This window comes from Pseudopodoces humilis, chromosome 2 (genome assembly GCF_049639895.1).
Source record: "Pseudopodoces humilis isolate 2021_Gansu_Grassland_sample_001 chromosome 2, ASM4963989v1, whole genome shotgun sequence".
NCBI lineage: Eukaryota > Metazoa > Chordata > Aves > Passeriformes > Paridae > Pseudopodoces > Pseudopodoces humilis.
The window spans coordinates 18,576,394-18,602,148 of record NC_142201.1 but is presented as its reverse complement, the minus strand read 5'-3'; the positions used below and the strand labels follow the sequence as shown (position 1 = coordinate 18,602,148).

The 25,755-nt window shown below is 37.3% G+C and overlaps 1 protein-coding gene across 1 annotated transcript; it reads left to right on the top strand.

Annotated features, from left to right (window-relative positions):
* Positions 1–20,208, top strand: MSL3 (MSL complex subunit 3). The gene is made up of 13 exons (XM_005516626.3): positions 1–146; positions 2,054–2,136; positions 2,710–2,805; positions 3,365–3,465; positions 4,354–4,445; positions 5,200–5,322; positions 5,764–5,924; positions 7,824–7,982; positions 8,244–8,506; positions 8,875–8,984; positions 9,173–9,272; positions 9,699–9,783; positions 19,294–20,208. Exons 1-13 carry the CDS (start codon positions 48–50, stop codon positions 19,391–19,393), a joined length of 1,572 nt encoding a protein of 523 aa, XP_005516683.1. The 5' UTR covers positions 1–47; the 3' UTR covers positions 19,394–20,208.
* Positions 20,209–25,755: the final 5,547 nt, after the last annotated feature.

Here is a 25,755-nt window from a genome sequence, read left to right as displayed (position 1 = left end):
CCCGCGGGAGCGGGCGGGGCTCCTCTCCTTTGCGCCATGATGAACAAATGACCTCGCGGGGAATGAAATTTAAGTTCCACCGGGGAGAGAGAGTTCTCTGCTTCGAGCCCGACCCCACCAAAGCCAAAGTGCTCTATGATGCCAAGGTGACCGGCCGCGCGCGCTCCTGCCGCCCCCTCCCGCGTCTCCCCGGGCGGGAGGGCGCGGGGCGGGGCCGGCGCGCGGCCCGCCCGCTCCCGTTACGGCTCCTGCTCTCCCGTTACCGCTCCCGCCGGGCGCTGCGCGCGCCCCCGGGCGGGAGGCGGCGCGGGAAGCGGCTGTGGGCCCGGCCGGGAAGGCGGCACCGCCGGCAGCTGCACTTGTTGCGGGAGACGGGCGCTGGCCCGGGGAGGGGGAAGCAGGCGGGGAGGCCGCGGGGCGGCGGCCGCCACGAGACAGGGAGACGAAACGAGGCGGTGCCGCTTCCTCCGTTATTGCTCTCTGCGGGCGGCTCGGGCTGGTCCCCCGGAAGGGCTCAGCTCTCTCCCCGCACCACGGGAGCCGCGGGGGTGGGGGGTTCGCGTAGCAGCTGTTTGCGAGCCTCGGGGCCTTCCCCGCGCTGGGGAGCAGAGGCGATGGGGCCCGCGCTCTCGGGGCCTGCCTGTCGCGGCAGGTAGACAGCGGAGCCGCCGGGCAGCTCTGCAAGTGTCGGACGCGCTTCAAGCCTTCCGTTCTCGGCTGAACACCTGCAAAGTAATTCTGAAGTCTTACTGCCACCCCTGCAGTTTTATAGCGTAGCTGGGTTTATTTCCTGTCACGCTTTTCCGCGCTTATTGCCCGCCCTTCTGCCTTTTAGAAAAGTTCAAGTGGTACCGCTAGTGCAGGGAAGTGTAGGGAAACAGGATAGTAAACAGTGCTCGGTGGGCCATAGGTGTTGCAGTAAGAAGTGACTGCCTCAATCAGGGCTGACCTTAAGAGTAGTGATAGTAATGATAGAGCTTTATGTAAATACAGTGTTGTTTTAGGGTATCAGTGGTACACAAGATTCTTTTTCAATCGTAAATCATCTGTGTCCAACTTGGAAACAGAGTTCTGGGATTTTTTTTTTTTGTTTTGTTATAGAGGGGGATTAAAAAGGAGGTGTTGTAACTGGATTCTTGATGAAATTAGTACCTTTTTGCTGCAGGTTTGCTAGTTTTCTGTGCTTCTCAAATACCTTTGATAGGAATGCCACCATCCTGTAATATTTTGCACTGCCCTTTTGTTTGTACACTTATTCCCATGTCCTGACAACCTGGCAGATGTAGTTTCTATCTCTATAAGCCTATAACCTGAGTACAAAAATGTATAGCACCTTTTCTTCTTTACTGTCAAGTACCCTAAACAGAATAACTTTCTGTGAATCCATTAATAGTTCTTAAATTCTGGACTCTCAAATTAAAGCATCACTGTAGCCCAAGTACTGACATATGATCTATTGAAGGTTACTCAAGTGCAGCCACCACATCTTTTTCTTCTGAGGTGCAGGCCCTTTCAGATTGGTTGTTGCATATTCATGAAAACGGAAGAAAACAAAAGTTGACATATTCCCAAAGCCAACTAATAGTTTGTGGCTGAGAATTTGTGGTGTTCAACAGAGCAGTGTTTCTGAGATTTGTGTATAGAGAACTGCATTTCTTGCTTAGGGGATTTGAGGAGACAGCACAGGGGAGAAAGTGTTAGTAGCCCAAATCTGTATATCCATATCCATACTGTGCTACTGCGCTATTTGATGTCTCATTTTGTCTATCTTGAAAGAATGGGACATTTGAGGATAGGACAAAGATGGTGAATAGTCTGTAATATTAAGAGTAATCAACAAGAATGCTAGGTTTTTTGATAATTAGTATAATCTTTATTTTATGTTAATGTCAATATTAACTGGCAGAATAACAAGTGTATTTTATTTTCCTTTCTTTCTTTGTGCATAAACTTTCTAAATACCCAAAGGCTTACATTCTTTCAAGCTTTTTAATATTCAATATTAAATTAAAATCAAATATTATTCAGTAGTAGTATTCAATATTTGTTTCAGATTGTTGACATTGTTGTTGGAAAAGATGAGAAAGGCAGAAAGATTCCAGAATATCTGATCCATTTTAACGGTTGGAACAGAAGGTAAGAACCTATATGTGTGGCTTCAGTTCTTCCAGTTCTTCTATTTTATTCTGCAAAGACAGGTTTTGCACGGAATATCAAAGGACTGATATTTTCAGGAGTATTTTTGTTTTTGTGAACGCCTTTAATATACTTGTTGACCCTGGTCTATATCCAGAAATTTCAGTGAATCATTTTGATAGGCATGAGTTTAAATCTTATGGGATATCTGTCTTGGCATATACTTATGGCACTTAAGTTTCCATTAATAAAGGTTTATGCTTTGTTAAATGTAGCCCTGGATTGTTTGATCATCAGCGCCTGTAGATGAGTGCAGTGTCTTGATTGTAACTGATAGCATGTCTCAGTGCTAGAAATGCTATTGTGGGTTAAGTCAAAGCTTGAGAGATTTTAGATGGCAATGTGAGAGCTGAAGGCGTGTGAACAGAGAGGAATGCAAACCTTGTGATGCAGATGTTGCTTCTGAATGACATTCAATGAGTCCTTTGTAGATTTAAAATATATTAATTAATTGGTTAGTGTGAGTGGCATATATTCATACTCATTTTTTATTTTCTTTTGACCTGTCCTTAGCTGGGATAGATGGGCAGCTGAAGATCATGTTCTTCGGGATACAGACGAAAACCGCAGATTACAGCGTAAATTGGCACGGAAGGCTGTGGCTCGCATGTAAGAAATCCTTTTGGCCTCAAAATGAATGAGATTCGTTTTCAGATTCAGACAAATACATCCAGGTGTCTACAACTGAACTTGGCGTCTGAGCTCACGTTACAGGTGGTAGATATGTACATAACACAGTCAGTACATTCTAGAGAGCTACTCTTAAGCTAGAGACCTGTGGATTGTTACTAACACTAAAAGACTAACAACTCAGTAAATATGTTATTTTTAACTACTGCTGTGAAATGCATGTGTATTGGATCTGTATCTTCCCAAATAACTGTACTTGCAAAATACTTTAGGCAAACCTGAAGTATTTTTGAGCCAAGTGCAATAATCTAATATTGGTTTGCCATGGCTTGAGGAGCTGCTTGAGAACATGAATATGAGGTAATGTACAGGCATTAGGATATCCTCAAATAAATATTGTCCAAATGATTTCAACATTATTTAATGAAAATAACTCAGACATAGGTTTCCTGTGCATTTGCACACAGTCAAATTTAGTTAGGATGAACGACTGAAATAATATTACCAAAATGTTAGTAAACAATTTTCTGTTCTGTAGGAGAAGAAAGGGAAGAAAGAAGAGACGTTGCAGGTTGCCTGGTGTTGACTCTGTTTTAAAAAGCCTTCCTGCTGAAGAAAATGATGAGAGTAGCGAAAACTGTGAGCTTGTTTTCATCCTTCGGTAACTGGTGGGATGCCTTGACCTGGGGGAGAAGTGCATGGTGTCACTTGCTATGAGAGTATCATGGCCCAAAGGCAGTCATATGAAGAGTGAGAACTATGTTTCATGCTAAGCATCTGTTAAGTTAGAATATCGGTTTTCTTCTTGTATTCCAGAGGTTTCTTGTTGCATCTCTTCTACTCGACTATTCTAATCAGCGATTTCAGAGCTTAATGCTGTTTTCTTTAGTGTGGTATTAATAGGTGTGAGAAGCCCTCAGTTTTCTTTGTTTGATGTTAGGAAACACAACATTTCCGTGCTAGTGTTTCTGTATTTTTGAGGGAAATAAGATTATTTTTTCCCCAGTCTACCTCACACAAAGGTCTGTTTCTTGTCAGCTGACTGGTTGATTTCACTTTCAAGCCTGATCTTTAATTTCCTGCATTTTCCTTTGTGACTAGAAAGCCAGCAGGAACATTGGCTGGCACTTAACTGATGTTCTGGGAACTGTTGCTGCACAGATTCATGCATTTTGATTGAATGATTAATATGTTAATTCCCTGTGCAGAACTAAAGTCCAATGAAAATGTAGGTGCTCTGGAATGTAGGGAGCTTTTAAAAGTGAGTGTTTTTCAATTAGAGAGGATGCAAGAATACTTCCTATAAACTAATCTTACATGTTTAAAATATTTGTAGTGGGCTGTAAATAATGCATGTTTAATTCATTTAGAATTATTCATCCTTATTAAATATAACAAGCTAGTCGTGCTTTTTCAGTGGGCTTTTTCAGTGTTGTTTTTTGGGGGGGGGTTTGCATTGAGGCCTCAAACTTATTGGTCATGTAATATGCAATGTAATAATAAATATGTGAAATCTCTTTTATGCAGCTATAAGTAGTTCTTCTTCTGATGACAGTGATGAAGGAACAGATGAAGAAATAAAAAGTGAAGAAAGTGACATAGATGAGAGGACAGAAATGGTATTTTCATGTGTTCCTTAAGTTAATAACATTTAAACATATGTGCTTGATAGTCTGGAAAAATTGAAGTAGATGTAATATAGGCCACAGCTGGTAATTTAGTTAGAATTAAAAGCCTTATTTTCTTATTCTTTTTATTAAGGAATAAGAAATACGTAAACCACAGTGCTTACTGTGGTTGAAATTTTGAAAATTATACAGTGTAATTTTCTTATAGAACTGTATGATATAATGCTAAAAATACACATTTGTTTCTTTTTCTCTCATTCTACACAAAAGGCTTATGTAGAGAAAATGTCGCAGACTAGATTTTCCACTTTTGTGGGTGCTGTAAAAGTTTACTTGTCTATGCAGGTTGGACAAACCCTACTAGCAGCAGGATGTTTGTCTTATATTTTACTGTGAGACAGGTATGTCAACCCTGGTCTTAAGTTAAAAAGTAGAGAAGACTGTTTTCAAGAAAAAAAAAAATTCTTCCATGAACAGTTGATCTGAAGATGTGTGGAATTTAACTACTACAGCGTGGGTGATCTGAAGCAGCAGCACCTATCAAATTTCTGGGTTTTTTTTTAGATAAATCCTTCAGAGAATTCTAAATTAAAAAAAAAAAAAGTTAAATAAAATGAATTTGCAGACGTTTTCAGGAGCAGTATTCTTAAATAGTTTACATTAAGCTCTTATCCACTTGTATCTTTACTACTGAAGTTCTTTTTTCACAGCCAATATATTGTTTTCTTTCACTGATCTGTTGTAGAAAGAAGAACAAGACACTCATACAAAAAGGGACATGGAAGAAAGAGCAATAAGCATAGAAATTCCTGAAGTCTTGAAAAAGAAACTTGAGGAAGACTGCTACTATATTAATAGAAGAAAAAGGGTATGAAATAAAAATTTGGACTCTAATGTGTGTGGGGGTGTGAGGAGAATGTCAAAAGTAGTTCTTCTTTATGCACCTCCTGGAGGTTTTTAACTTCATCTTTTTAGCTTCATGTTGAGCTCAGAGAGGGTGAAGAATACAGAGTGCTATAATAGTGGATTGTCATATTTAAAAGTGTGTTGTTTTGGTACCTGATTCTGTTTTAGAATGCTGATTTCTTTTGAAAGCTGGAAATGCTGCAGACATGTTAATCTGACCCTGTTTCTCTTTTCTCCTGATATTTATACGGATAAAATGCAGTTTAAGGGTTGAAATGATAGAGTCCTGAATTTGCTTTATGCACTAGACATTTACTAAATTAGTTGGTACATTACAAGCTCCTATTCTAACTTGGTATACTTACTGCTTTTATAAGACATGAATTTGTTGGTTCTTTTTCAGCTAGTGAAGCTTCCTTGCCAGACAAATATTATAACCATCTTGGAGTCATATGTAAAACACTTTGCAATTAATGCTGCTTTTTCAGCCAATGAAAGGTCTCGGCACCATCAGATGACTCCACATGCTAATATGAATCTTCATTACGTGCCACCAGAGAAGAAGTAAGTAATTCTTAGTCCACTGCTGTTGTCACAAGAAGAGTGACTTTGCATTCTGTGTTCTGTTTTATGGCTGTTCATTTCTGTGAGCCTATACCATCATGTATGTCTATTTACAGGGCTCAAAGTATTTGATAGATAATTATAGTAGCGTAACACTGATAATTTGTTTATCAGTGAGAGAGTCCCTGTACTCTGAGAAGTCATTATGCAAAAGTATCAATATCCTGTTTTATCATGGAAGTTCTTATTGGGATCTCTTTAGAAGAATGTGTTGCTATCAATGTGAAGAATTTCATATGTGATATAAGAGTTATATATGCTGCTTAGATAAACAGGTTCAAGTTTTAAAAAGGATAAAAATTGAATACAAAAACGTATAAAGAATTCCAAGTGCAAGTTGTTTGTTTGTTTGAAATGGATGTATGATCTTAAATTCTAGAGTCAGTATGTAGGGAAACTGATAACACAAATCCTGATTCCTTGAAATTGATTGTGTCTTAATCTGTTTTCTTAGTTTAGCTGTATGTTCTTCTACCATGTTGCAAATGTATTAACCATGCATGTTTGCAGTGTGGTGGATGTTGATTGTTTTGGGGATTTTTTTCTCTTATGTTAAAAGATTTTTGATATTAGATGAGACTGCTTCTGTCTAAGTACAATGGGGTGAAATCTTGTTATTTTATCAAAGAGAAATCCTGACTTGTGTTAGTGTTCTATTTCAGTTGTGTGTAATTATGCTATTCCTGGCAATATTTTAGCCTGTCTTGTTTTATGTTGATGTCATTAATTCTTTGACAGCTTAATCTGACACTTTTCGTTCTTTGTAGTATAATCTCCCAAACAAAATGGTAGATGAAATATCACAGCTATGAACAGAAGGTTTTACACACATTATGATTTTTACAAGTTTATGTTTAAGTAACTTCCTCAATAAAAACAGTGCTTTAGTAAAAGAAATGGGTATAGTTTCAGTGATCTTTAAGTAGGAGGGATTCAGCTGACATCTTCATTGTCTTTTCCTTACTGCTCTAACACTGAACGTTATTAACCTTCTTGGATTTAGAGAATTTCTGCACATGATGGTCCCCTGACCCAATTCATGTGTAGTGGTTTTAGTAGATGCTTTGAAATATTGGAGGTTTGGAATTTCTAACATGGATCTTTTTGTCAGAATCAAATTCTGTTACCATACACATAACATGCACTTGAAACATGGGAGGGGAATACCTTCACAAAGGTGAGAGGTGTTGCAAGTGTGCTGCACTCTGTGTTCTCGGTTCTACTTGTAAATATCTCATGTATTCATCACCTAACATTGTCAGTCTTTTACACAGATCCAAAACTGAAATTCCTGGTAGCCTCCACATGTAGTGCTCTGATTACCAGAGCAGACCATTGGAAACTGCTCTCCAATGCAAATGTATCTGGTTTTGTTGGTTCACTGGATACCTCTTGAACACAGCCTTAAATGCATCTTAGTGGCTTTAGGTCAAATTCTGCTTATGCCTTTTAGACAGATTCAGTCTGTTGAGTACTTGTTCTGGCAGGTGCCTCTTTTTTCAGCATAGTGGAAACTAAAATAATATTTACCTGAAAAACATTTGACTAACTTTATTTATTCTGAAGTAGATTTTATTCGTTTAGTGAACACAACAGAACAGTTGTGTGATTTTGTTTGAGGTTATGAAGCAGACCTTTTAAAAAATTTGTATTTCTGAAGTTAACAAGAGCAATCACCATCTTTTTAAGTGTGTTTTTAATTGCTTATCATTACTTAGTGATTGAATCAGCATATTGTAGTTATGATGTTAATGGACTGTATTAAAGAGCAATTTTGTTCAACGATGCTGAAAAATTTTGCCGTGCAACTTTGAAATTCATCATTTTTTTCCCCTGTAGTGTCGAGCTATGTAAAGAGATGGTGGATGGGCTGAGAATAACCTTTGACTTCACACTTCCCTTAATTTTGCTCTATCCTTATGAACAAGCTCAATTTAAGAAGGTGACTTCATCAAAATTCTTTCTTCCTATCAAAGAAAACTCAACAAATACTAACAGGTAGGTTAGATATAAGAAGTTTAATACTGCTTATCTCAAATGCTAGGAGAATGTGGTATTTGTGGCTTTTAAGTTTAATTTGAAGTTAAGTATACTTCCAGGGAATAGTGTTTAATAGAAGGCCTCAGTACTTTAATAGTTATTGGGAGGAGACTGTCTTATCTGATTAAGTGTTCAATAAGATCTGTGAAACTAGAAGAATTTCTTTTGTGGGTAGAGCCCTGACCTCTTCAATTCTGTAAAGCTGCCTTAATTTCCTAGAAATCAGGAGGAACTTTCCCCAAGCCCTCCTCTGCTGAATCCGCCCACGCCTCAATCGACTGACAGCCAGCCCACCACAGGGGAGCCAGCCACACCGAAAAGGCGAAAAGCTGAACCCGAAATCCTGCAGTCGCTGAGGCGTTCGACACGCCACAGCTCCAACTGTGACAGGTTATCGGAGAGCAGTGCATCCCCACAACCTAAACGGCGGCACCTCGAGACACCAGCTTCTATGCCAAAGCTCTTCTTGCACCTGGAAAAAAGTAGGTTTTTCTCTTTATATTGTTGGTCTAAACAAAGTATAAAGTACTGTTCTTTTTTTAATACAGCGTGGACTGTGAACTGAATGATAGAAGTGGGAAGTCACTACTTGTATCAATTCCTTGAGGCCTTACTACCAAAGAGAGAAACACAAAGCAATATTCTCAGTACTTGAGTACTTTGGTATGTTTTTCCACAGAATGTGAGGAGCTACTTTTCTGACAGTGTCTTAGTATACCCTTTATTGAATTTCAGTGTTTAAGACTTCAAACATTTTAGCAGCAGGATTTAGATGCATTTAATGGCTTACAGTTCCAAATAGTAAAATTTTTCTTATTTCTTTTGTTTTGTTTTTCCTTCCGTTTTGAAGAAACCCCTGTCCATAGTGGGTCGTCTTCACCTATAACTTTGACTCCTAGCAAAGAAGGGAGCACGGTGTTTACTGGCTTTGAAGGTAGAAGAAACAATGAATTGAATGAGGTAACAGATTTCAATATTACTGTCCTAGATTCAATGATTAAATATTTTGTGGACCTCAGAGTAGGGCTGTGTAAGAAAAGATTTTGTTGTATTACTTATTTCATTTTGAATTTAAAGTTCTGTACAGACTAAATTATTTATGATATTATAAAGTTTTCATAACCAGTATTCTCATATTTTATGTGTAGGTTTTGTCCTGGAAATTGATGCCAGAGAATTATCCACCAAGTGATCAACCACCACCTCCCTCGTATATCTATGGATCTCAACATTTGCTGAGGATGTTTGGTAAACTGATGCAAAATTCTCTGCTCAGTCAGAGTTGCTTGATATTTTTTTTCCAGTCCTGATATCTGTGTGATTTTTCTGTTTGTTTTATTACATTTACTTTTTACTTTTGGAGGAATGTACATTTTAATCTATTTGGAACTTTTAGGCTATTCATAGATTTGGGTATCTTTTATTGGCTCTTTAAGCCTTCATTTAAGAAAAGCAAAGCAGCGTTACTTACAGTACACTATCAAACATGATTAAACCCAGCAGCATGCACTTTCTCAGCATGTTTCTATTTAGCTAGGCTTTGAGAGATCTAAGGTAGCTTGCAAGGAAAAGTGGGGTCTGTAGTGAGAATTTTTTATATTTTCTGTATAGCGAATAAAAGTAATTTGAAGTTGCATTTACAAGATGTATAAACATTATTTCTTTTATTCACAGTAAAACTACCAGAAATACTGGGGAAGATGTGCTTTCCTGAAAAAAACTTAAAGGCTTTATTAAAACACTTCGAAATGTTTCTGAGGTAACGTGACACAATGTAGCGCAGCAGTGTTTCTAGTGTTACATGGATCTAAGTGTCCTGGAATGGCAAAGGGGGTTTAAAATATGATACTCATTTTCTATAACTACAAGATTATGATAAAATTAGTATACAATTTTAACAATAGCAATTTGAGCAAAGATGAATATAAGATTGTTTTATTCTTTAGTTCCAATTGAAGGGAGCCTGAATTTTCTACTTTGAGTTTTGATAAACACATTGATGTAAGTGTGAAAGTTCGTTGATATGTATAGAATAGCATGTATAGAATATGTATAGAAAGTAGCGTGTTTTATAAAGAAATGCAGAGTCTGCACTGGTATTTTTGTAGAGCATGATCTTGACAGTTTTGATGTTGTATCAATATTAGCAGGGGGAGAAAGAGGGTTTTTTGGGCTTTAAAACATGTTTTTATTTATGGTGGTTTCTTAAAAGAAATGTCTGTCTTAACTGAGCTTTGAACAGGAAAGTTTCTCTGTGATAGAGTGCAGTGGTTTGTAGAGGTACACAACTCTCTCTGACCACACTAGCTCCACCACTGGGGTCAGTAAGGTCATACCTGCGCCATGATCAGATTGGTTTATCAGGTACTGTAATTAGTATTTCTGCATGACATTGAGGATGTGATATAGTCTTGGCACTGTGTTGTGCAGTGTCAGTACACTGGAAAATAAAATTACCAAGGAAAACTTTCAGGAGAAGGTGTTGTAGATAGTAATGGAGCAGATACAGAAATTGTAACTGAAATTTGGTCAGTGACTTAAGTAGCCACTTACAGAAAGGAGATGTAGTATTACACCAGCATAAAAAGAACTTGCATTACAGATCAGGGACATGAAAACTTTAAAATGCTTTTACTTTAATTGCTTATTGAAAATAGAAGATATTTCCAATGTCAAAGTTTTTATAATACACAGTTTTACTCTGGAAGCAGTTAGTTATCAAGTTTTACTGATTCCAACTTACATCTCTTTTGTCAGATCCTTGTTGGCATTCAAAATACCGTTAAATTAAACAAGACAAAATTAGAGCTTATTATTGGAAGACTGATTTTGCTTGAAATGAATATTTCTTAGGGAGCTTAACTCACTGTGAATCAGATTAGTTTTTATCAGGCCTTTGCCTGTTCAGATTCTTCAGTGTTGATCAGAGCAATCTCTGTTCTTTAGTGTCTTAATACTGTGTTTTCATATCCGTTCTGTGGATAAGCTTTGGTGGAGTAGAATAGACTAAAGGAGAAACATGTCCACTACACCCCATACAATAAAGGCTGCTTATTGGGTAAGGATTGCTTAAGGGAACTGAAATTTCTAGTGATAGTATCTATATGTGTTTTACTCTCCCATCTGAGCATCTCACTGAAATGTGTAGTCATCTATAAACAGAAATAAAAATAAATCATGTTTCCTTGTCAACATTTTTAGGGGAGCTAGAACTGTGCTTTTGAGGCAAATCTCTCAGTAGTTCCCCATTTCCATGCTTTGTGTTGTGGTGGAGAGTCCTCACAACCTGCATTCCTTTTAGAAAACACTTAACCCAGAGGTGTTCCTCAGTCCTTGAGGCCAGGCTGCGGCTAAACCAAAACTTCACAAGCCAAGCATAATATCACATATATGTTTAAACAAAATATTTGAAGGCTGTACTTTTCCAAGCACTTTCTTTTTTGACACTGTCAAGAAACCTTCCAAGTTAGTTACTACTGTTTGAAGCATTTGATCTTAGGTAGCTTTGTAGTAAATACTTTTGTTAGTTTAGTTTCCTTTTCAACTATGCTACTGGGTAACAGAAACCAGTGCAAATTACTAGGTGTTTTTTTCTCAACGTGTTTTCATGTGGTGCTTTGAAAAGTTTTTAATTTGGGTATTTATTTCTTGGTGCTGCTTGTCATTGAAAGTGGTCAAACAATTACATTTTCTAGACACTTGTTCATTCTTGATTTTTATCACAGAAATGGTTCTGCCTTACCTGTTCCTTATCACAGGAAAACTTGAGTTTGAGGTGACATCTTGTATGGTGCCTGGAAAATAGAATAGATGTTCCCAACAACATTAGAGTGAATATAAAAGCAAACCATTACATGAAAGCTTTCAGGTACACAAAATTGCAAAAAATCACACATGGTGATTTCAATTTTTCTAAGGTTAGTCAATTAGTATGCTTACCATATACTGTCCAATTAAAAGGTTAGGTGGTTAGGTAATAATGGCTGGGGTCCTGCCCTACTGAAAGCAGTCTAGAGGTTTCTTTTTCCCTATTTTTTTGATGTCTGGTCCAGATTCTGGTTGGAAAAAAGAATGCCTGTGTAGTTTGTTCTCTTCTTGGAATAAGACTAAACAATATTTAGGAATGTGTTTATAAGGTTAGCTTATCATTTCTAAATGTAGTGATGAAAGAAAAAATACTAGAAACTACAGCCATGCTTTAGCAATCTACAAAACTACAAATACATGAAGAATACAAAAAGCTAAAAGTCTTTAGTCATCAGTACTAGTTCTTCAATTTTCACATTCTGTCTTTTCCTTTTTGGGAATGAAAGGATTAATGGATGTTTATGGTATAAATATTTTATATCTGTTCCATTCCAGCTTAACTTTTGAATAGTAAGAACTTCCTACAGGGTCTGTATGCATTAGGTAATAGCAGCCAGTTTACTTACGACAGCTTAATTTTTTTTTTTTTTTTTTTTTTTTTCTTTGTGAGCTGCTCTTGAGTGAGAAGCTGAATTACTCTCCTTTTCTTTATTTCTCTAATAGCAGACAAAGGACTGATGGTCTGCTTGCATTAATAAAACTACTCCTGAATCTTCTTTGACATCTAGGTAGAGTAGTCCAAGCATAAGTAGTTTATATATTCTTAAATGAAACTTCCATGCAGTACACAACTGATTTAGTTCTTGCATAGATACTAATTTACTTCTGCAGTATGATTTTGTGACTAAAATTTAGTTTATCATTTGTACTATTAATCTCCTGTGGGCTGAGAAACTGAGACTTATACAATGTAATACTTTTTCTGAAAGCTTGTTTCCTTGAGTTTACTTAGGACATGATAGATGCATTAAATTATCTTTGAGATGCTAAATGGATAATATTTTGCAGTCATGCCCTCAGACTCCTTCTAGACAAGATTTTTCTCAATTTCCCAGACAACATATATTTTTAAGGAATGTATGAAATGCATCTTTTTGACTTATTAAGTAGAAGCTCTACCCTTTGTGCTCAGTCCAGCTTTATACAAGTGTGCAAAATGAAAATTTCTTCATGGAGAACATGAAAGTTGATTTCTCAATAATAGAATTTGCAGAAGAAAATCAGTTGCTCAAATTAAGTACAAAACTCTGAATCTTAAATTATTTAGTTCTGAAATAATTCATAGTACTTGCAGTCTAAAAGAGACAGTTGAGTCTAAAAGAGTAAATAGACTTTATTCTAAAAGAATAAAATAGACTTGAGTCTGAAAGAAACAGTTTCACTGAATTTCTCTTAGTTCGCATGTAGTTCTCAGGACCAAGCAGTGGAAGCTAATGCTTTAAGTCGTGCTTACTGGTGCTAACTGGTAATCTGACTAGTTAAAGATCTCATATTAAATCTTCTTGCCTGTTGATAGCTTTGGAGTAAGAGGAAGTATTAGCTTTAAACTAATTCCATTATTTCAGACACTTTTAAATAAATGCTGCATATGCTCTATTTTACAATATTCTGGCATTGTAAGGTGCCTAACATGCCTCCAAAGGTTACCTCAGTGGTGAGAAATGATTGGCAGGAAGGTGCCTATTTCTGTTTTGCTGTTTCCATTAATTTGCACACTGCCTTGGCTTAGAAAACTGTTTTGGATTCAGAGACCTCCTCTCAGGTCCGTTATCCAACAGGAGCTTTGTAGAAGTTAGGAGGATATAGTATGTCTGTTTCTACAAGAGTGAGACCCATCTTCACGGAGGTAATTTCAGAGAATGTCATTTGCATTTTAGGAAAAAAGGCAAAATGATGTGGTACAAAAAGGTATAGATAGATGTTTTGACTTTGAAATACAAAAGAATGAATAAGTGATGAAATATTTCTAAAATATTGAATCTGAAATTTCTAATAAGTTTTTTTCAGATGAGGCTAATGTATTTTTTCAGATTGTGGAGAGGTAACGGTCAAATATTTTAGTTTTGTTAAAATCCCACAGGTATTTCAAACTCAGTATTTACTTTAAGCTTAGATCTCTTTTTCTTCCTGATTTAGATCTCTTTTTCTTCCTGATGTGCTAAAATCTGCTTGTATCTGTTGTGCCATTATGCTCCATGAGTAGAAAAATATTTTGATACTGTTGAGTTTCTTTGAGAAGGCAGCCAAATCAAAATGTGACCAAATTAGAGGGCTGTAAAATAAAATGCGTATATACAAAGATGACAAGTTGTTTCAAGTAACCTTAAGAAACAGATCTCTGGTGCTGACAGCACATTTTGAGTGTAGTAATTTTATTATATACAACTGCAGTGGTGAATTATCACCACTAGTCTGTGCTAATGTACAATTATGAGAGGTTATTTGTGTCTGAGGATGAAAATAATAAAGCACATGGCAAATGGATTAGAAGACATCTTTAGTTAGGCAAAGTTGCTTTGTGATAGAGTCCTGCTCATTGTGAGTCATTTTGACTTCAGTTGCAAAAGGACAAATAATTAAAAATCACGTTCCAAAAGATGGAAAAGAATGCAACTGTGCCAATGTTTTTTATATTGTATTATGAACAGATTAATATTGTTGAATTATACTGGGGTTTCTTCTCTTTATTTTTTGGATTAACCAATTACTTTGTTATGAGACACTAGAAAACTTCATGGAATTGGAATCTAAATGTGAGAAAACCAAGTTTCTGAGTATGAATGGAAATATGGATTTACAGTGCACAAACATGTAAAGCAACATTTTTTTCCCAAGTTTTTAAACACTTTGAACTGAAGGAATTCTTTTTGCACAGTGCTATATTTTAGGGCATTACTGCCATTTTTTTGGGCTTTTCTGTATTCATTGAATGGGTAGAAAGGTAATTGCCATTTTGGGCCCTCTCAAACTTCTGGTACCTTAAGGTAGAATGCTTCTTAGGGAGTACCTGGTATTATGCAGGTTCTTACTTTCAGTGGGCTTTGCTGGCTGCTTGGTCTGCAGAATTTGCTCACTGATGCTTATTCTCCTTGACTAAGGTTTTGTTGCATTGCCAAAAACTGTTCCTGAAACTCACCCTGTGGATTGCTCCTCTTCCTTCTGCTTTCCAGATCATCAGGTGGCTAGGAATTTGAATGAGAATATTGCTAATCAATAGCTGAGGTTTGGATCATGTAACTAAATTGAAAGGTTGCCCCAAATACTTTAAATGTGTTAGGGTAGCTTTTTGAGAGGGCAGCTCTAGGGAGCTGTGCTGGGCTGGCTACGCAGTGGGTCTTCATCCTCAAGACAAACTAAGGACTCCTGTACTGAGGTCTTGTAGGACTGTTTTCCAAAATGGTCTTTGGGAAAATTTAATTCTCACTCAATCTGATTCTTGCAAATTTTATGATGGTAGCTTGGTGTCTTCAGGGTTTTCCACATTTGCTCTTAAATGGCCAAGGCCAAGGAATATCATCTCTCAGTTTCTGTATATCAATGAGTGATAAGAGTCCAGTCAACAAAACAGGCTAGTTTACTCCTTCAGCATGGTTCTTGAGACATTGGCTATTAGAATAAATATCTGAAACTTCAATTCACTTCTTCTGTTGACTGCCGTGGGGTTATGATGGACTGTAATCTTTTGCCCTGAGCAGCTTTCCAGATGGAGACAGGCCTATAAATTGGGGAGGGGTGAGGGTCAGATGGTGGCATATGTTTTTGTGTTTTTTTAACTTAAAGCCTTTTAGTTTTCAAATCCTACATTTGAGTAGTAGTGTCAGAGATGAGGTAACTTCCTAATGTGCAAATGACATTTCTTTTGATGGGGTGACTCATAGAGTTAGGATCCATAACAGTCTTCCAGCAAATTTAAATAGATCGTTACAGTAGCCTTTCAAACAGCATCTAGATCAGGTCACTGATCTCATCAAAGTCATCATCTGCTTACCTTTTGAAACTGTAGCAGAAGTGTGTAAGGTCACCTTCCTGGAAACTTTTCCTTTGGACTCTGTCTTCTTGTACCTTAATGCTTGAGGATAACTTCCTAAAAACTACAGTTTTCCTTTCTTTATCAGTTTCACACTTTCTTGGCTGTCCCTAAGTTTATTCATGTGGTGGTAGCTGACGTTTAATATAATTTCTTTTCCTTCATTCAGAGACTTCTGATAATAAGTTGTGTTGGTGGTGTCAAGACAAGGCCCACCAGAGGATGCTCTTAAAACTCATACTAATTCAGTGACTCTTGATATGTTTATGATGTGTCAAATGGCCTTCTAATGTAGATAGTGATAATTCAATTCTTTTTGGTAGATCTGCCTAAGTCAGTCAGATGGTAGTGTATTTGTGAGGCCATTGCTTGCTTAAAAACACCCACACTTGAAAATCAGAACATAGCTTGGAGAATTCCTAAGTTGCCCACATCTTTTTTCCTTTTCTCCAGCCCCTCTAGACCTTTCTGAAGTGTTGCTCTTCTAGGAACCTATGGTATGGAGGAAAATAGCTGCACTGCACCATGTTACCTTTGTGCTCTAAGCATGAGTGTAAAGCATGAGTTTGTTTTTGAGGATGTTCATGATGAAAAATGCATGCAGTCTCAAATCGATGTGGACTGTGTGTCCCAGAATTTGGTTGCTCAACAGCAGTCTCACTGTGTAGATATATGCATATGAACTCCATAAAAAGTATAGAAATAAAAAAAGGCAATAATGCAACAGGTCACTGAATTGATCAAATTTGTAAGTTAAAAATAATGGAACAATTTCTGAATAGCTCGATAGCATTGTGCTTTCTGATCTATTGCTAAGCATTGTCTCTGTCTGCTAATTACAGCTCCCTGTCTTTAAATCTTGGCTCATGACTTGCAGGTAACAGTGTGATTGATCTTGGTGCTGTTTTAGCTTGTCCAAGAGCAAAACAATAGTGAAATATCCAGTAGGCAAAAGTCTTAGGATACTCCTAATATTTCTTTGCCAGCATTCTGCACTGTGATGTCTTTTCAATAGAAAGCAGCTTCAGAAGGGCGCCTGCTCTTTGTATACAGATATAGAAGGGATTGGGACAGAAGCTGTGTTCCTTCAGTAGTTTTCTCCTACTTCTCTGCAGAAAATAATTTGTGTTTGCTAGCTCTGGGATATTTTGCTGTTCACAACTGTTACATGAAGAACAGGAAGGTATATATTTGACTGTTTGACTGTGTGCATTCTGCCTTTTTTTTCCGAGGCACAGAATCTCAGCTAAAATTTCTCATCTGTACCAGCTGTCACTTTAGCATGCATCAAACTGGCATGCATGACTGATGGTTTAACAAAAGTCAGGAAATTTGTAAGAGAAAATGAGCCTGTTTCCCCTTACATGCCATTACAGTTCTTGGAACAGTGAGCTGCCCAAATGCCCTCTGCAGATTCTTTTAGAACGTGCTCCCTTGTATGATCTGGCTCTTAGTACTGTGTTTTACTGAATGTTATCCAAAGACACTAAGATTTTAATCAGCCCCTGTAATTTTTTAATGTCTTGGAGTCATTAATGTATGCTAATGAAGAATTATTAATTAAATACCACTTGTGGCTCATCTTACCCGTATACAGTCTAAGTACATTCAAAATTAGGTTCAAGTCTGTTAAGTTTTAGGCTTTTTCACACCTGCTTCAACTCTTCATCCTTGAAAGTGGCTTGTAGCTAACTAAAGTCAGAGGTCATAGCAGTTGATGACCTAGGTATTTTATTAACTTCTAAATTGCTATAATTTCGGTATTCTTTTAGTGGTTTGAAACATTTTACATCATAAACCATTTAGGTTCCTCTGTATACTGTTAATTACAGAGCTGCTGTGTAATAAGGAAGTATGGAAGAAGTTGACAGTGTGCCTTCTAAATTAACGGTGATGCCATGAAAGATTGATGTCTTCTAAAAAAATTCTATTTCTCACTACTTTTTCTAGAATTAGTAGGTTGTAACTAGTTATTCCTCCAGCTTAGCACTTGTTTGATGCCTGTGTTCAAGTGCAAGGATTGGGGATGTGTGAGAAAAATCAATCCTTTTTACTTTATCTGCAATTTTGTATTATCACCATTTTCTATGATCTCTGAGCAATTAATTTATTTCTTATTACATTTAAAGTGCTTTATTTAGAGGATCTTGTCAGTATTCTTTGATGCTTTGGCTCTGTTTAATTCAAAGGACATGCTTACATGCTTAGTTCAGGCAGTGCAGCAGTGGGTGAGGTTGGAGAAGGCCTGCAGTTTTTATGGCATTCACTGGAACTTTTTTTTTTTAATTTGGAGTTTCTATGTCCACAGTATTGGCTATGCAAAACTGATATTTTCAGCTTCCATTAGTGAAGTCATCACCCCAGCCACTGCTTCTTGAGAGAACACAGATTCTGTAAATGACATTGTTTTCTGTTCTTTCTTTTGCTTCCTACTCTTAAAATGTGTTGCTAGCATTTTGCCATGTTTATTGATGCTGATCTTTAATATCCAGGTATTTTTGAAGATCTGTGTTCTTTTCTGAAGTACGGCTTGATTGTAATCTTGAGTTTAACAACCATTTTTCCCTTTTGTCCCACTTATACACCCAGTGTCTTTGAAATCAAAGGAAGGAGCAGAGAGCTTGAAGTCATTTTAGCTGTTACTGGTGTTTGTAGCAGCACTGTTTATTTTCATTTTCAGTCCTAAACCAAAGAAACAGTTGTGTGTTAGCAGAGCAGGAAAACATCATAAAATATTGGGTGCTTGGCAGTTTGGATAGTATTTGAAGACCATCTTGCAGAAATATGAAATTAAGGAACTGAATTTGTGAAAGAGGTGTTTTGTCATTGAAACCCATGTTTATATCAGGTACTCCTAAAAGATGGAAACCCTAAATGCACAGGCACATGAAACATGAAAAATCATATCTTTGCTTGCCTTAAAAGATACAGATGGACTTAATGGCTCATGGCTATTTGTGTAAGATCCCGACACAGTGATAACTGAAAGTACTGGACGTAAATGAAAATAGTGTGCTGAGCAGGTAACTTACAGAAGTTGCAGAAAGATCTCAACTTTTTTTTCCTTCTGTGTTAGTTCTTTGAATTCTTTTTTGGTGTAGCGTTAACTTTTGAATTTCGTTTTGTTATTGAGCTTGAGGAATTTTTTTGAATGTTTGTTGGATTTTTTAGAACGATAAGAGAAGGCTGTTTTTCACTATGTGGAACTTAAAAAAAATAGGGCAAATCCTTTGCATGCCAAATTTCAAAGAGTAATAATTCTTAATTCCCAGGCTGTGTTTTTGCTGAGCTTAAAAAATAATTTGAAAATAGCTTTTCTCTTAAACGTTTCATATTCTGTTCTTTTTTTTTTTTTTTGGTGTGTTTTCTTCTCAGGTTTTTAGCAGAATACCATGATGATTTCTTCCCAGAATCTGCTTATGTAGCTGCATGTGAAGCCTACTACAGTACTAAAAATCCTCGGGCAATCTACTGAAGCTATTAATAAGGATTAAATCCTACTATACATAGCCCATGACAATGCTATTCTGCTACATGGCTACAAGATGAAAAAGGAATTAAAACAGCTTCTGGAGTTGAAGACATTGGAAAATATCTTTGTGATGGTTGGATTACTTAGGAATGGAGAACTGTTTTTCAGACGTGTGTAGACAGTGGTGTGGGTCAATCAGAGGATTGGATATAAATCTGACTCCAGATGAATGAAGAAGCCTTGTTCTGGCTTTACTGCACAGGACTACATAGAGTAATAAAAAGCAAAGGAGACAAAAGCAGATGCATTGACAACAGGACATTTTCATGAAGATAAATCACCATGCTGTGTTTCACTGTAGCTCAGCCTCTCCTGCCTGAGAAATAAGACTTGACTAAACAGTTATATGAAGAGAATTTGTTACTGGTATCCTATGGATTGTTTTCCTCACAAATTACATGTCATTTGTGGAACAGTCATGATAGAAAGGATTGCTTAATGTAAAGGGGGCTTTGCTATTTGGCTAGTGTGACATCTGCTTCAAAAATGACTTTGTTGCTTGAATGAAAGATGTGTTGCTGACTTTGCATTTTGCAAAGGTGTATATAGACCTTTCATGATAAAGCTGAAAGGGTTCCAAGCTGACCATACACTGCCAGGGATTTGGCATTTACCTGGCGATAAATGATTTCCAGAGCCGTTATGAAAGAACTGATTTTCTACAACTAAATGGGAAAGTCAGTGAAGTCATTGCAGTTTAATTGGCAAACACTTCTTTTCTTAATAAAGTTCACAGTGGCTGCTGTGTGGATGTGTGATTTTGACTGTCTAAAACATCTTGTTTGTGCTTAATTAGTATTTTTGAGGGCGCTAAGTGTGCGTATAATGAGAGGTGGGAGCACTGACAACATATGGAGAGGAGCCCTTTCTGTATCATTGGGTGTTCTTCTGCAGACTTGAAGGATGTCTCTTTAGACTGTTTTAGACACTTTGGCTCTGGAAATAGCAGTTCAGTGAGAACTGAGTTCCTACAAATGTGGTAACACATTCAGTAGAAATTAATTGAAACATAATTCTTGTCATTGAAACCACATGCGGGACTTAGAACACTGGCCTTCACAATCCTTGGCTGTATCAAGATAGACACAGATTTTAAAAGCACTGAGAGAAAATAGGCCTCTGGTTTACAGACAGCATTATTCAATCTGTAATCCTTCTTGGTTCAGAAAACTTCCACCTGTAATGCAGAACTCAAGTTTCCTCACGGATTTGCAGAAACTAGTAACTTAGAGGCATCGTCTTTCAAGCATAAATGGCAAGCTTAGGCTAAGAGGCCAAAAGAAATGTAAAAATCTGCTGTTGATATTCATTGTCATTTTTCAGAGTTCTGTGGTGTGCTCAAGCTTTTGAACTCAAAAGGCAAGGATTACCCAGGTTTTAGTTATGTAGATTCTCATTTTAGAAAAACTTCTATGAAGAGTCTGTTGAACTTAGTTGTTAAACCAGTGTTTGGCATGGATGCATGCAGATTTGGTGATTAATTCTAAAAATTGCTGTTTAGCAGCACTACTGTTTTTTAAACTGTTTCTCTTGTACAAAGGAAACCCTATATTTGTAAAGGAAACCCTACATTTCATCATTCTCAGATGAAGTTTTGACTCTCTAGCAGAATCCCCATGTACATCAAAATTTTGCCAACATGTTTCATTATAGGTTTAAATGTTGTTTTTCTAAAAGACAATTCAACAAAATACGAACAAACTGTCTTACATGAGATTAGTCTAGGAATGCTGCCTGAAACTTCAACATTCATTCTTTCTATTGTAAGAATGCTCATAATAGGGCAGATCTGCTTTTGTTCCATTTTTTGCACATGTGAATATAAGACAAGTTACGAATAGAGTTTAAACGCCATTGTGTGACTATGTTTAACTGTTCAGATGAAAATTTTTGCATTAAGGGGTCAGGAGTACTGTTGGTATTTCCATGTGGAGATGCTTAAAAGATGTGAGGGGGGAAAAATTCTGATGGTTCAGTTACAGTATAGTCCTTATGTGAACAGAATTTTTCATAGCATTCTCTTAAAGCTGTCTTACTCTCATAACAACCAAAAACTTTTCTCCAAAGTTGCACCTCTTTGTGCTCTTGACACTTCTAATTGATGTAATTTTCATGTTTGAATATATATATTTGAATTTTAGAAGTGTAGGTTTATATATTCAATTACAGTAATGTGCAACTTTTACATCCCCCTTTACTGTCACTCTTCATTTTCAGCATTCAAAATTTTATACTTGATTTAAAAAAAAAAAAAAATAAGATGCAATAGTGGGAGACACTTGCAAAAACTTGAAACAGATTGCCCAAGAGGGGCAGTTCTTACTGGCCTTCAAATATATCTTGCCAGAGTGGGCCCCAAAATTCACTTGGAATGCAATGTTCAAGTGTTCTTGTGGCTAGGGGAGCTTAATAGTGTAGCCATAGAGCCAGTGTGAATCTGGAGGAACTCTTTGGATGTCCTTGACTGATCAGGTACTTGATGGGATCCACATCCATCTGAGGCAATGAAAGATGCACTTAACTATTTGTCATTATTTAGTTGCTCTTTGTAGAGTTCTTTTTACTGGTTTCTAACCTGATTGAGTCAAAATGGCATGGATTAGCTGGAGGAATACAAAACCCTGACTGAAGCAGGCTACAGGAGCCTTCAGAGGAGCAAGTCTGCCAGCAGACTTCAGAGACAGTCCCCTGCAGCAGAGGAGCTGAGCTGAGGTTAATGGGCAGTGATAGTTTATACCAAAATACCTGTTTGTACAAGTCACATGTGCTCTGTTGCCAAGGGAAGGCAGTTTTGTTTGTGTATTTCAGGAAATTATCCCAGTATAGTTACAGTGCATACTTACACTGGTAAGTCTCTGTGCTGAGGGTGCTGCACTTCCCCTCTAGAGTGGGGTGTTCCTACAGTGGGTGTGATGTTGGATTTTGGATATGACTGTTCTTGGGAAAAGGCAGAGGAGAACAATTGCAGCCTAGGTTTAGGAGCAGGTGATGCAGCTCATGGGTGGGAAGAGAATTGCCACCTGCGTGCCCAAGGTGCTTGAGCTGCGCTCGTAGGACTCATTTCAGTACCTGCTCTGATTTTGGCACAGGAAGGTGCCTGAGGAACTTTACATGGTGCCACAGGACTATGAAACTGACCTTATGTTAAGTGCTTTACATAGACAGTAAAGTTTACCAAAGAAAAATAAACAGAATATAACTTTAATATTCTTCTGTTTTGTTCCTGATTTTAAGCTTGATTGCGTACCTATCATCCTTCCATACTGTTCTTTCAAGGGCACTGTCCAGAATTGCCATATTGCCTTTCATTTTGCTATTGTGTTTTTCAAGCTCCTGTTTCAAAGCTCAGGCTTTCATGGAGGGTCCTTTTCCATTGAGATGACAAACGCAAATATGACCAAGTGCTGAATAATATGTTCCATGTTCCATTCTGAAAGCAAGCTTATGCACATGTTAGGGTTTCCTTTGGCACTTGGTGTGGGCTAACAGCAAATGTGTCGTCACCCGTTACGTCAGGAATGTTTGATGGGAACTTGTCAAACACTAGTGTAGGATAACCTTGCTCTGGTTTATGCTGACAGAAGTGTCTGCAGTCAAGGAAGAAATAAAAAGCTGATTGGAAATAAAAAGCTGCTTTTACTGCTTTTCATGTTTATATCATCAAAAGTGTTACCAACACATTTGGGAAGAATGCCGAGGCGATTGTTATTGGAGTTAAAATGTATATGCGTATATTAAATCCTTCATTTTGTGAAAATTACACATTTTCTCCACTGGCATCTTGAGCACGTCTTCCAAAAATATGTGTACTGGGGTGGAAATAAGTTGCTCAAGGCTGGGGGAAGGAAGGAACATTTATTATCCTTTGCCAAGTCTCAAGTCAAGCCTTTATTGTGGTAGTTGGCTGTAGGGAGAGCACAATGCTGTCAGCTCTTGGACTGACAAGAGCGCCTTGTCTTAACTTTGGGCTGGTGCATGTCTGATTACTTAACTTCTCGACCAATAACAGAGGCAGAAAGCAAGATTGCACTTAAGGGCACACAAAGGCTAGTCTAAATTTCAAGGATAAAATGCCAAATAGCCACTGCACAAGCATGCTTTGGCTAAATGTGTTGTTTTCATCCTGTGCACTGTAGAATCTTTTTGATTACACTTAATCACAAGTGCACTTAACAAGTCAAGATACATGTTTCATTTTATAGCTTAATACATCTCAGTGTCTCAAGGTTCCCAAGAACAACAGTTCTAGGTGGTGTGTTGCATTTGTTGTGCATTTGACCATAACATAACCTTGATGTGTTTGCATAGTCAACGTTTTCACTTACGAAGCAATGGATTTGGAGGGATTTTCTGCTTTTTGTATAGCTGCATGCTTTTTCTGTATGAAATTAGTGAATACAGGTACTACACTGCTATCGTCAGGGGTAGAAGCACTACAGTATTTCTGTCTCAATTTTTGGTGTTTTTTACTTCAATAACAACACCCCCTCCCCTCAACTTCTAAGCCAAAGTTTGGGATATATATGGCTTCAGGAAAATGTTATCAGCAATGGCTGAGTGTGGCAGATGTAGATGCTTACTAAGATCTAACTCAGTGCATTCTCCCTATTGCATGCATTATGTATTTTCCCCATCTAACTCACATAGCAGATGACTTTCTTGCATTAAGGGTAAAGATTATAGCAAGCTGAATAAAATCAGTGAAGTGTAAACTTGTGCTCAGAGATGAAAAGAAGTCTGTCTTAAAAAAAAAAAAGAGTGGGAAAATGAAGTAAATGTACATTGCTCCTGCTGTCAGTTGGGAGTGGCTGCTTAGATCGTGTGAGCAGGGCAACAGCATGAAGAGAACAAACAATGCTTAGATGCAAATTGATAAATCTCACCTCTAATACAGACCTTTAAAATGCATTCCATGGAATGGAGTAATTTCTCTGCCATTTTGTTTCTAGAAATGGTGGGAAGTTTTGATTAAAAATTACTTAACCAGTACAAGGTATTGGATCTAATTCTGGGGAAAGCAACCCAAGTATTAAAGCATTGAATCATACAAATATGTTCTTGGGGATATTTAGGTGTGACGCCAGAAAACAAAGTGTGTTTATTTAGCAAGAAATGTAGAGATCAATGTGTTTAGTTCCTGGCAAAATGAGCAACATTTCCATTATAGCAGTAGTGTGCAGGGTGAGCTTCTAACAGATAATGTCAAGTAGATGTTCAATTTATTAAACATTTTTTAGTCTTTAATTACAAGCTATTAATAATTGCCAATCTGATAATTAAGTTGATAATCTTTAAAGTCCTTGAAACAAAAATATCTCCCAAGTATTTTCTTACTTTACTTCTTTGCTTGCTTATATTTTTTCCATTAGTCTAGGAAGTTGTGATAAGCATGCTTATGAGGTTCATGGAGAGAAGAATAGTTCTGACTCAGACTAAGCAAGTCTGAGCATATAGATTGCTTAACCATTTATATATTTCTGATTCATTCTGAGGTACAATCATCACATATGTACAACATACACTAGGTTTTTATTTGTAGGCTCGAAAGTAGAGCCAAAATGAAAGGTGATCTGAATGGTGTAAATATCTAATTGAGTTAATGGATAATTTACATATGCCTAAAATTAGTTCCACTGCATGTATTTGTATGGTGGGGGTCTTTTTATTTTATGTATGGCTTTCTGATTGTGGTTACTTGATGCCAAGCATTATAAATGAGGACCTTTCTCTAAAGTGTAAAACTGATTAAATCTTAACATGAGTAATCAAAACATCAAATTTTGACATAAATTTGAATTAAAACATATATATATATATATATATATATATATATATATATATATATATATATATACACACATACAACATTCCATGTTTTAAACAAGCATTCTGCCCTCCTTTTTGCAGAAGCTTCTTAGAAGTGGAGTATATGACAAATCTGCTGCCAGCTGGCTGGCCTGGTGAAGGTGTCACTCTCAGCAGCAGGACTGCAGCTCTCCCCAAAATGCCCCCAGCCCCTACAGGGTTCTTCCTCTGGTGGCCTGGGGGCTCTGGTCAGCACACAATGACAGAGTCCTTGGATGGAACAAACCTTCACAAGTTGTCTTTTACGTTTATATTTCAATAACAGCAGTACAGTAAATGCTTGTATAGGTGATATTTAGTAAGAGTTTTCATGGCTCACCTGTTTTGTAGGCTGCTGAGTTAAGAAATCGAAAGTAGTTTTGTTTAGGTTTCACATGCATGTTTGAGTAGGAGGTAGATTTTACTAATTGTTTTTAATCAGGTTAATTAGGTATTTATTT